At 45.1% G+C, this 11,919-nt stretch overlaps 1 protein-coding gene across 7 annotated transcripts in view; it reads left to right on the top strand.

The window, feature by feature from the left end:
• Positions 1-11,919, top strand: part of for (cGMP-dependent protein kinase for) — a 592,330-nt gene that overhangs the window by 21,916 nt on the left and 558,495 nt on the right. For all 7 annotated transcript variants that reach the window (XM_076211276.1, XM_076211277.1, XM_076211280.1 and 4 more), the window contains exon 2: positions 1,842-2,775. In XM_076211276.1, coding sequence (XP_076067391.1) covers positions 2,234-2,775 — 542 coding nt within the window. In that variant the 5' untranslated portion in view covers positions 1,842-2,233. The remainder of the gene's footprint in view (positions 1-1,841; positions 2,776-11,919) is intronic.

Raw genomic sequence — 11,919 nt, 5'->3', positions numbered from 1 at the left:
TTGATTTGCCTTCTTCAATGGTCGTCATCCATGTGTTACCTTGTTTTGGCAGTCGAAATGATAGGGTGTTAGTGTGTGTGGTGTGTATGTGTGTTGGTGTTGTGTTTGTCAGAAGCCAGGACGTAGCTGTTGATGTACACTTATATTTGATTCCCTCCATCCACCCCATCCGCATCCACCTTTGTCACAGACAGGACAAGCTGTTGTACTTACTTTTGCATCCCCTTGTGGAGAGCAAAGGGTGGTTTAGCCCTTATCAGTGACCTTCCGTACCGGGTGGCATTTCTCCTATTATTCTGGCTGCCGCCAGGCTATTTCTTTCAGATATCTGGCGCCTCCTTGGTAGTGTAGGGACCAGGAGACTCTTGGGAATTCCTTTGGCAGCCTGGGCCTCATGAGACAGCGCCAGTTGTCGCGCTTGGAAACCCACGCTGTCCCTACCTGCGGCTCTTTGCCCCTTTAAGTCAAGAACCTCCCACCCCCACCCACAACCTTTTTGCCACTAAGGTGGAGGGGCTCCACTACTACTGAAAAAAATCGTCTGTTGTCAATCAGGATAGAACAAATATATAAGATTCAGTAGCATTGAGGTCATGAAGCGTTTACGGGAACGGTGGTTCACTCTGCTTATAACTTCATCGGTATCGAGGAGTGCCATATATATGAATAGGATAGTGTGGTAACAATCAGAAAACATAAGTCAGTGCCACCCTTTACAGAAACGTTTTAAAAGTGCCACATACGTTGTTACATGTCATCAGTAAACAGAGCGAAATTTTTCTTATATAAACCTACGGACTGCCAGATAACCAGTTTGAGGCAGATGCTCGGCACTGGTTATGGGGTATTGCGTCTGAGCCGGGGACGCAGACAAACGCGCCTCGGCAGCCCCGTTGAGCTTCTTATCGCGGCGTGGTCATCCGGTTTAGGTGAGGAACAACGTGCGTCGAGTGAAATACTCCTTCGGGAAGACCCGGGGATGACAGATTCTGGCGTCGGCGGGCTCCAGCGAAGGGAAGACACCGCAGGGGCGATGGTTGTTGTTGTTGTTCAAATAGGTTGAGGTTAGGAATCTTTGAAAGAGGGCTTTGGTGGAAAATATTGTTGATAAACATTGACGAGGCACTACGATTGCACACGGTGCCTCCAGGTTAATTTTTGTGCTACTGATATTGTGTTTCCGTTTAATATTGCTATTCACGATAAAGTGACGAAAATATATCTCTTGCTGTACAATATAAAAACGTTTGTCAAGTATGTATGTATATATACACGTATGTATTTGTATAAACATATACATGTAATTATATATATATATATATATATATATATATATATATATATATATATATTGTGTGTGTGTGTGTGTGTGTGATTCACCATGGTCCTTGGATCACGTGTTGGACTCGTGATCGACAGCTATTTCCCTCTCGGGAAATAACTGTGTGTGTGTGTGTGTGTGTGTGTGTGTGTGTGTGTGTGTGTGTGTGTGTGTGTGTGTAAATACATGTACATTGTATAGGCAAATACATCAAATACTGTGGGTATCTGTCGTTTGTGTTTGGAACTCTAGTGTTTGACTAGTGTGGTGCAAAGTGTCGAGATTTGATGTTTTTTCATTGCATGGTTGAGGTCCTTTTTGTGTTTTTGGTGATTATTGGGGCGTAGTTATTCTCTCTCTCTCTGTCTGTCTAGATGTCTGTTTCTTTGTATTTCTGTCTTTCATTTTTGGCTGTTCCATTGTAACCTTTTGTGTGTGTATGTACGCACGTGTATAATTAATTTGTGTATACGTAGATATACGTATGTATAATATGGAAATCTCGTTGAAATTATTTCAGTGTAGCGTAACCAGGTTGTGCGCTTTAACGAAGTGACCGAAGTACGGTATGTCGCTCCGTGTCCAGATCAGTGACGTGTTTTGTGTCTTAACCTCGCATGGCGCATGTGCAGATGGATCATGACTCAACGTCACGTGCCCGTGTGCTGACGTCTACGTCGCGATACGTCACGATACTTCAGATGGGTGACCAGGCGAGTCGTGAGGTTAAAAAGTGAACTGAATACTTTGACTTCGATCTTTTAAGACTGTAGGTTGGTCACAACGCCAGGGGTGCTGGACAGTCCCCCTCCTCCTCCTCCTTCTCCTCCTCTTCCTCTTCCTCCTCCCCCACGCACCACTTCCTCCTCCTCATCTTCCTCGTCGGAGGAGGAAGCGGAACTCGGAGCTACCATGCAGAAGTGGTTCAAGAACCTGTCGGGGGACAGTGGAGGAACAGGATGTCGCAGCACAATCGCATCTCCATCTCCTGCCGTAGGGACTCCCGCGGCAGGAGACCCGCCCAGCGGCAACAGCCGAGGACGGGCGTCCCTCCGGGAGACGCAGGCTGCTCTCGCAAAGGCCCTGGAGGCGGTCCAACTCCGAGACCGGGTCATCAGCAGCCTTAAGGAGGACCTTCGGGCGAAGGAAGCTACCATCACCGATCTCAACACACAGGTGGACAAGCTCCGCTGCGTGATGGCCACCCTCACCCGCCGGCTCTGTAACGGCAACAACAACATCATGAACCTCAACAACGACAATAACAATAACAGCAATAACAACAACGTCGCTGATTCGAGGAGGAGCAGCGGCAGCGGCGGTGGCGGCCTCAGGGCTGCGGGAGACCACGAGGCGGCCGCCTGCGACGGAAGGGTCAAGCGGACGGCCATCTCGGCCGAGCCCTCCGTCTACGAGCACCTAAAGCGGGTGCCCGCTGTCCCCAAGCCTCAAAAGTGAGTTCTCCAATACTCATAGTCTCTGGGCGTTGGTATGTTATTGCATGAGCTCAGTAGATACTTCTTTTTTAAATGTTATAAGAATTATTTGGTTAATCTATTTATTTATTTATGTTATTTTATTTATTAATATTTTTATGCAGCAAAGGGAGCCAAGCTCAGTCCTCGAAAGGGTCTCGCAATGGCGAAGGAATCCAACACTCAGGACAGGCTTGCACGTTTATTTCTCTCTCTCTCTCTCTCTCTCTCTCTCTCTCTCTCTCTCTCTCTCTCTCTCTCTCTCTCTCTCTCTCTCTCTCTCTCTCTCTCTCTCTCTCTCTCTCTCTCTCTCTCTCTCTCTCTCTCTCTCTCTCTCTCTCTCTCTCTCTCTCCCTCCCTCCCTCCCTCTCTCTCTCTCTCTCTCTCTCTCTCTCTCTCTCTCTCTCTCTCTCTCTCTCTCTCTCTCTCTCTCTCTCTCTCTCTCTCTCCTGTCTGACACACACACACACACACACACACACACACACACACACACACACACACACACACACACACACACACACACACACACACACACACACACACAAGGTAACACACTCGCCTTTGAAGTAAAGCATAGCTAGAACTAGCAATGCAGAAGTAGTTTATTCAGTGTTTCTATCCTAAGTGGCAAAGATTGAAATTTCACTTCCCAGTGGTGGATTATATCTGGCCGTAAATCTTTCCTCGATCATTCTCTCGGTCTCCCTCCCAACCCCAACCCCCTCTCTCCCTCTCTCTCTCTCTCTCTCTCTCTCTCTCTCTCTCTCTCTCTCTCTCTCTCTCTCTCTCTCTCTCTCTCTCTCTCTCTCTCTCTCTCTCTCTCTCTCTCTCTATCCCTTTCTCTCGCTGTCTCTCTCTCTCCCCCTTCTTTCTCTCTCCTTCTCTCTCTCTCGCTGTCTCTCTCTTCCGCTGTCTCTCTCTTTCGCTGCCTCTCTCTTCCGTTGTCTCTCTTTTCCGCTCTCTCTCTCTCTCTCTCCCGTTGTCTCTCTCTCTCCCGTTGTCTCTCTCTCTCTCTCCCGCTCTCTCTCGCTCTCTCTCTCTCTCTCTCTCTCTCTCTCTCTCTCTCTCTCTCTCTCTCTCTCTCTCTCTCTCTCTCTCTCTCTCTCCCCCGTTCTTTCTCTCTCCCGTTCTCTCTCTCTCTCTCTCTCTCTCTCTCTCTCTCTCTCTCTCTCTCTCTCTCTCTCTCTCTCTCTCTCTCTCTCTCTCTCTTGTCTTTCTCTCTCTCTCTCTCTCTCTCTCTCTCTCTCTCTCTCTCTCTCTCTCTCTCTCTCTCTCTCTCTCTCTCTCTCTCTCTCTCTCTCTCTCTCTCTCTCTCTCTCTCTCTCTCTTTCTGAAACACTCAACGGGGAGGGAATTGACTGTTGAGCACAAGCCCAGCACATAATCCAAGTTCATGTTTGATGATACACACGTAAATTGAGGGTAAGTTATTAAGTACACCCATGTCTAGTTAGACAAGAAGCACCATGCAACGATCTAGCATAATCTATTGAAGTTACCCCTTCTTACGTTTTCTTAATTATACTTCTCGTAGAGAGCGGGATGCTGTTTACGTTTGACGGTAGGCGTTGTGTTCTGTAATAACATCCCAGTGCTTGGCTGTTTTGACCTTTGATCTCGAGTATGTTTAGTCATCGGAGTAAATTGACTATCCCCTTTCTAAAGGAAACATGTAAAGACGAGCAAATAAGCTAGAGGTCACATGATTCATATTAATTATATTGACAACTAAGTTTTCTTTTATCCCTTTGAGTATACGCTGTACATATTATTAAGATGAATAAAATCGTCTGGCTTTGGCCATAGCAAAGTTCTTGTATGTATATGTTTACAAAGGACAAATGCATTGTTTAAAATAGTACGTTGGAATGTTGTTTTTATTTACTTATATAGTTATTTGCTTACCTATGTATCTACATATTTGTTTGTTATTTTTATGATTGATTATTTATTTATTATTCTATAACATACTCCACGTTGGAACTATTTTCTCCAAATTGTGTGTCTTCACACATTCATTGCTGGGGACTCGGGTACACCAATCCACCTTCCGCTCCCTCCAACGACCCAGTCCTACTGGGAAAACCCTGACAACATTTCTGGGGGAGTTACCTGAGATCACCCCACTAAATTCAGGGGAAGCTACACACAATTTTGGGGGGAAGGGGCGCCTGGACCCCACCATGCTCTCCACGTGCATGGCTCTTCATGCTTACTGGATGGGAGGCCCGCAGTTCAGTAGCGACAATTATGCTCTAGTCACGACTTTAACCGTGGATATCCTTCCCCCGCCACTTCTCCCACATCGACGCTGGAATATAGGAAAGGCCAATTGGACCCTTTTCCAGGAGGAACTAGGTCGTTGGTACTGATCCTACGTCCCCGCACAAGACAACATAGACGAACTACATCGAGACTTCGTCACTGCCGTCCAGGCCGCTGCTTAACGAGCTGCCCCAAAACGGAGCCAGCCATAAATCGGCATGCTGAGCTGTGGTATGACAACGACATCGAAAGAGAATAAAATCAACGAATCAATGTACTCCGCAGATTTCTGCGTCGCCACGCATCCCTCCAGGTACGGGCTCTCGAGGACCTGCGCACTGCTGTTAAGCAGACGGTCACCACACAAGGTCCGGCAAGAAAAATGGTTGGAATGGTGTGCCACCTTTTCTGCCCAAACCACTGCTAGAGCCCTCTGGTGTAACTGCGACTGGCAACAGGTGTGGTCTCCCGCCCCCGCTCACCCGCAGCCCAGACAGGCGGAGATGTTGGTACAGCAATTTGCGGTCCGCTCCCTCTTCCGCCCAACTCCCTCTAGCTGTCAGACAGGAACAACACCTCTGAGAGGCCAGAGAGAGGAGGTGATATACGCTGCCACAGCCACGACGGCCGCTACGGACTGTCCCTTCACACTCAAGGAATTTCGACGGGCTCCCAAGACTGGCGAGGATACTGCTCCGGGTAGGGACGGGATACCGTACTCCTTCCTGAGGCAACTGGGTGCATCTGGGTAGCTAGCAGTGCTGCACTCATCAATTTCTTTTGGAAGGTCGAACGACTTCCTGCCGAGTGGAAAAAGGCACATGTCGTGCCGATACTCTTGTCCAGGAACCCACATAGCTACAGGTCCATATCCCTCTCGTCCTGCATTGGTAAAACCATTTCATGGATGTTCCTCAATCGCCTCCTGTGGTGGTTGAAACCCTTCCATCACAATATATATGGTTTCATAAAAGGAGTTTCAGCCACTGGCTGTGTGGCAACACATCTTGGATAGGTCGGTAGTCAGCCTGCGATTGTGGTGTTTCTGGATCTGGAAAAAAGGCATTCGATCTAGCAAGGGCTCCTGCTATTCTTGCATCCCTGTCTGCTAAAGGGGTCCAAGGCAGACCACTGATCTGGATTTCAGACTACCTCAAAGAAAGAGTAGCAAGAGTGCACTTCCAAAGGACACCTATCCTCATACCACAAGATGGAGAATGGGACCCCGTAGAGGGGCGTTCTGAGTCCCACTTTTGTCAACATGCTCATGGTTCTCCTTGATCTCGGGAAGGATGCTTGCCTCCTCTGATATGCGGACGACCTCGCGTTGGTGATCAGTGGGGCCAGCTGTCTCCTTCGCAGGACTCAAATGGCATTTAATCGCCTCTGCCATGAATGTGGAAAGCTGGGAATGAAGATCTCAACGGCCAAGACCAGAGCAATGACTCTGAGGACGTAGAAGCAACACATCTATCTTATCCTTCAGGGCGACACCCTACTCTGCGTGCTCACCTATCAATACTTGGGCATCTGGATCGACGCTAGGTTCCCCTTCGCGCCGGAGGTCGGGTACTTTCGTGAGGCCACGAAGACGAGATTAAATCTCCTCAGAGTCATGACGAGACCCCGGTTAGGTGCCTGGCACAAGGTTCTTCGGATGCTCTGTATTCAAGCATTACGTTCGGTGGTGGAGTATGCCCCTTTGGCTGTAATCTCCCTCCGGCTTAGTTCGTGTGGCAAGCTTGACTTACGAGATATGGCCGCCCAGGGGAAATCCATGGTAACGATGGGTCGTTATCGCGTGCACACAATCTCTCTCTCTCTCTCTCTCTCTCTCTCTCTCTCTCTCTCTCTCTCTCTCTCTCTCTCTCTCTCTCTCTCTCTCTCTCTCTCTCTCTCTCTCTCGCTCTGTCTTCTCTGTACATATAGAAACACTCAACACACACACACACACACACACACACACACACACACACACACACACACACACACACACACACACACACACACACACAAAGTAGTACAATGATATGAAATTGAACAATAAGTAGAAACAGAATTTTCGCTTTTTCTGTAATATATATATATGTATATATATATATATATATATATGTATATATATGTATATATATATATATATATATTTGTATAACACTGAATGGGTCCCAGTGATTAGAGATACATTTTTATCAACCACAATGCACCTTAATTCTAAGCCATCTAGGCACATGCAGAAATTGAAACGTGGGACGCCCGAGGACTCGAACCTCATGCGGCGAGAACGTTACCAGTGTCGAGTGACTAGACCAATACACCATCAAGAGCTTGATGGGAGGCCGTCTATTTCATGACGGGAGGCCGATAGCAGTGGGTTCGAATCCTGCATTTTTTTTTGTTTTTTATGGAATTGAGGCTGGGGACATAAAGTAAGGGCTGGTTATTAAGGTGGGAAACGTGAGGTAAAGGATCGCTACCAAGGTGGGGAAAGAAGGGGTTCCGTGCTAACTAGTAAACAGTGATCTAGAGTGTGAGTTGAAGTCCCGTGCAGAGAAGGGAAAACCCCACAGGATAATGGTGTCGCCCTCACACGACGTTGAACTTAGTGTACCCAACACCGTCTGGTAGATTATTTCTATAATAAACGAATCGTTGTCTCCATGGGCCGTATTCAAGAAAGACTCATAAGGTGCAATACGATGTCGTTTATTCCATCAGGTTGGTTCAGGCACCGTTTCACCTGAGATATGTACAATATTGACAACCTTTGAAATATTTTGAGTAATATTGAACATGTTAGGTTCATATTGGAGATCATGGAGGAATCTTCAGTGGATACTGAAAGTACAGGAGAAGTAATTATGGCTTATAATGGACGTAATAAAGATAACTCAAGTTCTCCATAAAGGTTGATTTCGGGATCACTGCAATTACGACGTTGTTTGAACCACCTCTTGCACTGTGTCATCGGTATCCCGATGATTAATTATCTTGACCACAGCCGTTGGGCGTACGACGCCATTAGGTTTTGGCAGCCTTGGTCGAGCTTAGACCGGATAAGAGAGAGCGACAGGGAGGGAGAGGTGGGGGGGGGAGGTCCGTTGGTGAAATGGCGTTTTATATCCGATGAGAATGTTCGACTAAAAGGGCGTTGCCTATGTCTTCATTTAACCCAAAGTCCTCTATTATACTTATGCGTTGTTCTATTCATCTATTCTCAATTACTGATATCTGTATCTAGTCTTAATATATTTTGTTTTATAATATTTGTAATCATAATTATATTTTTATTTACAATTGTAATTTACAATTGTGACTTTGATGACTTGAACATTATTTGCGTCCCCATTACTGAATCTGTATGAATCATTACATTTTACTTGGATTAGAAAATGATGTCATTTTCAATGTACCCCACCTGGCTGATTATTTATTTGAGCGATTTTCTTCTGGCTAATGCCACAAACGACATTGTTCGACAAAAGAGTGTCCACGAGTTTGAGGGTGTCGGGTACGAACTTGCTTTTATCTCATGAACGGATTCTCAGCGACCTGGTATTTCGGTCTTTGTATCTTTCTAATAAAGGGAAGTAGTCAAATGAAAGGCACGTGTCTACTCTCAGCCATTCCTTTCCCCCCTCCACCACCCTTTCGTCCCTCTCATCTTTGTTCCTCGTGGATGTTGGGTCAACCCTGCCCACTGCCCTGGGATTTACAAAGTGCGAATTTGGTTGGTAAGCCTGATGTAGGATTCAGCCGATAAAGGCAAAATTGGACAATTTCATTGTTTTATGACACAAAGAAATTACTTATACTATAATATCAACTAAAGAATTCATATTTTTGACAGTTTTGTTTCGTGAGTTATTAATTACATAATCTTGCATTCAACCGAGTCTTGTATCTGGCTAACGGGTGTCCAGGTCTGCCAACTAATTTTCTCTTTGTGGAAGATAACATAAACAAGGAGAATAAAGTACTTAAAGCACGATTTGTGTATTCTTTTGATTTTATTATATATATATATATATATATATATATATATATATATATATGTATGTATATATATATATATATATATATTATATATATATATAATTATATAGATATATTTGTTTATTTACTTATTTATTTATTTATTTATTTTTGGTCGGGTGAGGGAGGCTACCATTTCTAGGCGATGTTTTACATCTAAGGAACCTTGACTCCTCTGGAGAGAGATCATTAATCCCTTCCACTGACCACCGGGCACCTGCTTGCTGTGAAGGGCCCGTTCCAGGAAGTGAAGATGGGCGTTCGTGGTGCCACAGGCATGGGCGGGGTCAACGTAATTGGCAGGTGATTAAGGTGAGCTGGTTCGTAGTTAACCAGACTCAGGCTTATCGATATATCACTTGGGTTAGATTGAAATTAGGAAAGGTAGATTCTGTCCTGGTCTGTGCACTCGTCTTGTTTGATCATTTGCATGTCTGTGACATAATCTTGCTTGTTACATAGTGATGGGCCAGCTTCGCATTTCTCATGGAATTTGTAATGTTTTGATGCGGGTTAGGGTGATTCTTGTCCACTCTAAACATTCTGTGGTAGATTTGGGACGTCGAAATTGTGCTTAGAGTGAAGAAAAATATTCTGGCCTTTCTCTACCATAGGAACTGTTGTTGGCTGCTGACCTCACACCCGTAAATATATAGAAAGCTAGAATAGATAGATGAATAGATAAATAAATAGACAAAAAATTTATACAGCAATGAATTATTGAAAAAAAAAATGGATTTGATATAATGAATATTGTTATAGTGACAAAGCACGAAGACAAGAGTCCATTCGGTCCATCACGAACATCTATACATACATTTGTAGATTAGATTACATAATGGTATATATATATAACATATATATATATAATATATATATATATATAATACATATATATATATATACATATATATATGATATATGTGTGTGTGTGTGTGTGTGTGTGTGTGTGTGTGTGTGTGTGTGTGTGTGTGTGTGTGTGTGTGTGTGTGTGTGTTTGTTTGTTTGTTTGTTTTAGTCCTGTTTAGAAATGTGCTTAAATCGATGCATTGAACTCGACCCAGGGGTATCAGACCTTGAGACAAGAGAGGAAATTCGACGCCCCCCAGAGCGATTATTCCTCGGGTTCAACAGGCGAGTTCTTCACGAGTCATACTCCACCACGGAGGAGTCTGGTTGTATCCATCATTGTCTGTTTGTTTGTTTGTTTGTTCGTTTCATGTGCCACCAACGTGAATCCAGGACACGTTTTAACGTTTTGAGGTACTTTTAATACACAAGTCCATGTTTCGTTAACCAGTCTTTGTACTTTAGAAAGGTACACACACACACACACACACACACACACACACACACACACACACACACACACACACACACACACACACACACACACACACACACACACACACACACACACACACACACACACACACACACACACACACACACACACACACACACACACACACACACACACGGGCGCTCGATATTTCTTTGTTCCTTAGAGTTCTGATAGAAGACAAGAATGTGGAAAGTATTGACGTTGGTAGGACATTTGATTTCATTAGGGAAAAATAATCGAAACGTTTTGCAACGTTGTTGCCCGCTTGCAATCGGGAGCTCAACGTGCAGGGTGACTTTGGGCACTCGGCAAACAATTCAGGAAGTCTTTTTTCATCTTGTACCTGAGCAGTGGCCTTGTATCTTATTTCATGTTAAGTTAAGGAGCTTTGAATAGAATGGGAGGTGTGTGTGTGTGTGTGTGTGAGAGAGAGAGAGAGAGAGAGAGTGTACGTGTGTGTGTGTGTGTGTGTGTGTGTGTGTGTGTGTGTGTATGTATGTGTGTGTGTGTGTGAGAGAGAGAGAGAGAGTGTGTGTGCGTGTACGCGTGTGTGTGTGTGTCAAACACACACCAGTCTCCTGAACATGTACAGGGAAACGGCCCTTAACTCCCTTCGCATGTGAAGCTCTTTAATTGATATCAGTTGAAGAAGGAAGTGGAACTCGAGGAGCACCATGTTGTTAGTCCAGTGGGTGTGGTTGATCCCCATAGCCCACGGAGAGCAGAACGAACCCACGATAATTGGTTCGTCTACGCGGAGGATCTTCCCGTAGAAGCGGTGTGCCTCAGGGTACTCAACTTGCTCCCCATGTTTTGCTTGTGTACATCCCACAGAGAGGTCCATACCATTGTCGCGATAAAAGTTAACCCCTGTGTGTGTGTGAGTGTATGTGTGTGTGTGTGTGTATGTGTATACGTGTTTATGTGTACGTGAGGTACTTTTAACTTGAATAAAACTGTCAGGACTGTCTAGACAAGGGTGATGCAGGCAAGGTCTTTGTATTAAGACAGCAAGGCAGAACTCGTAGTGATGGATTTGAATCGGACAAATTTAGGTTAAAGAAGGAAATGGGCTAGAACTGATTGACCAAAAGTGGTTAAGGAATATTATACACTGAGAAACCATATGGTGAGCACTGAAACAATTAAACGTGTTAAGAGAAGAGATAAATTTATGGATAGGGATAAGGGACATAGAACTACATAGTGTGGGGCTTATGGTCTCTTACAGTCTCTTCCATTCTTACGGTCTTATGACTGAAAACCGAGTTTAATCAAATGGATGCCTCCAGTTTGAAGACACTTCTTAGGGCGGTTCTTGGTCGCCTCCTTTATCATATCGCTCTGTTGTATATATCAAGTATCGGCTGCGAAGTTCTTCTAGGAAGACGTTTGACTTGAGTAAATGTCTCACTGTTGGCAGTCGCTGGGCCAAGAGATTACTACAGGGGTCGCTTAGCTGCGTTCTTAGCCGCCAG

This window comes from Oratosquilla oratoria, chromosome 28 (genome assembly GCF_046742065.1).
Source record: "Oratosquilla oratoria isolate Oo_2021 chromosome 28, ASM4674206v1, whole genome shotgun sequence".
NCBI lineage: Eukaryota > Metazoa > Arthropoda > Malacostraca > Stomatopoda > Squillidae > Oratosquilla > Oratosquilla oratoria.
This window is presented reverse-complemented; position numbering and strand designations above follow the sequence as displayed.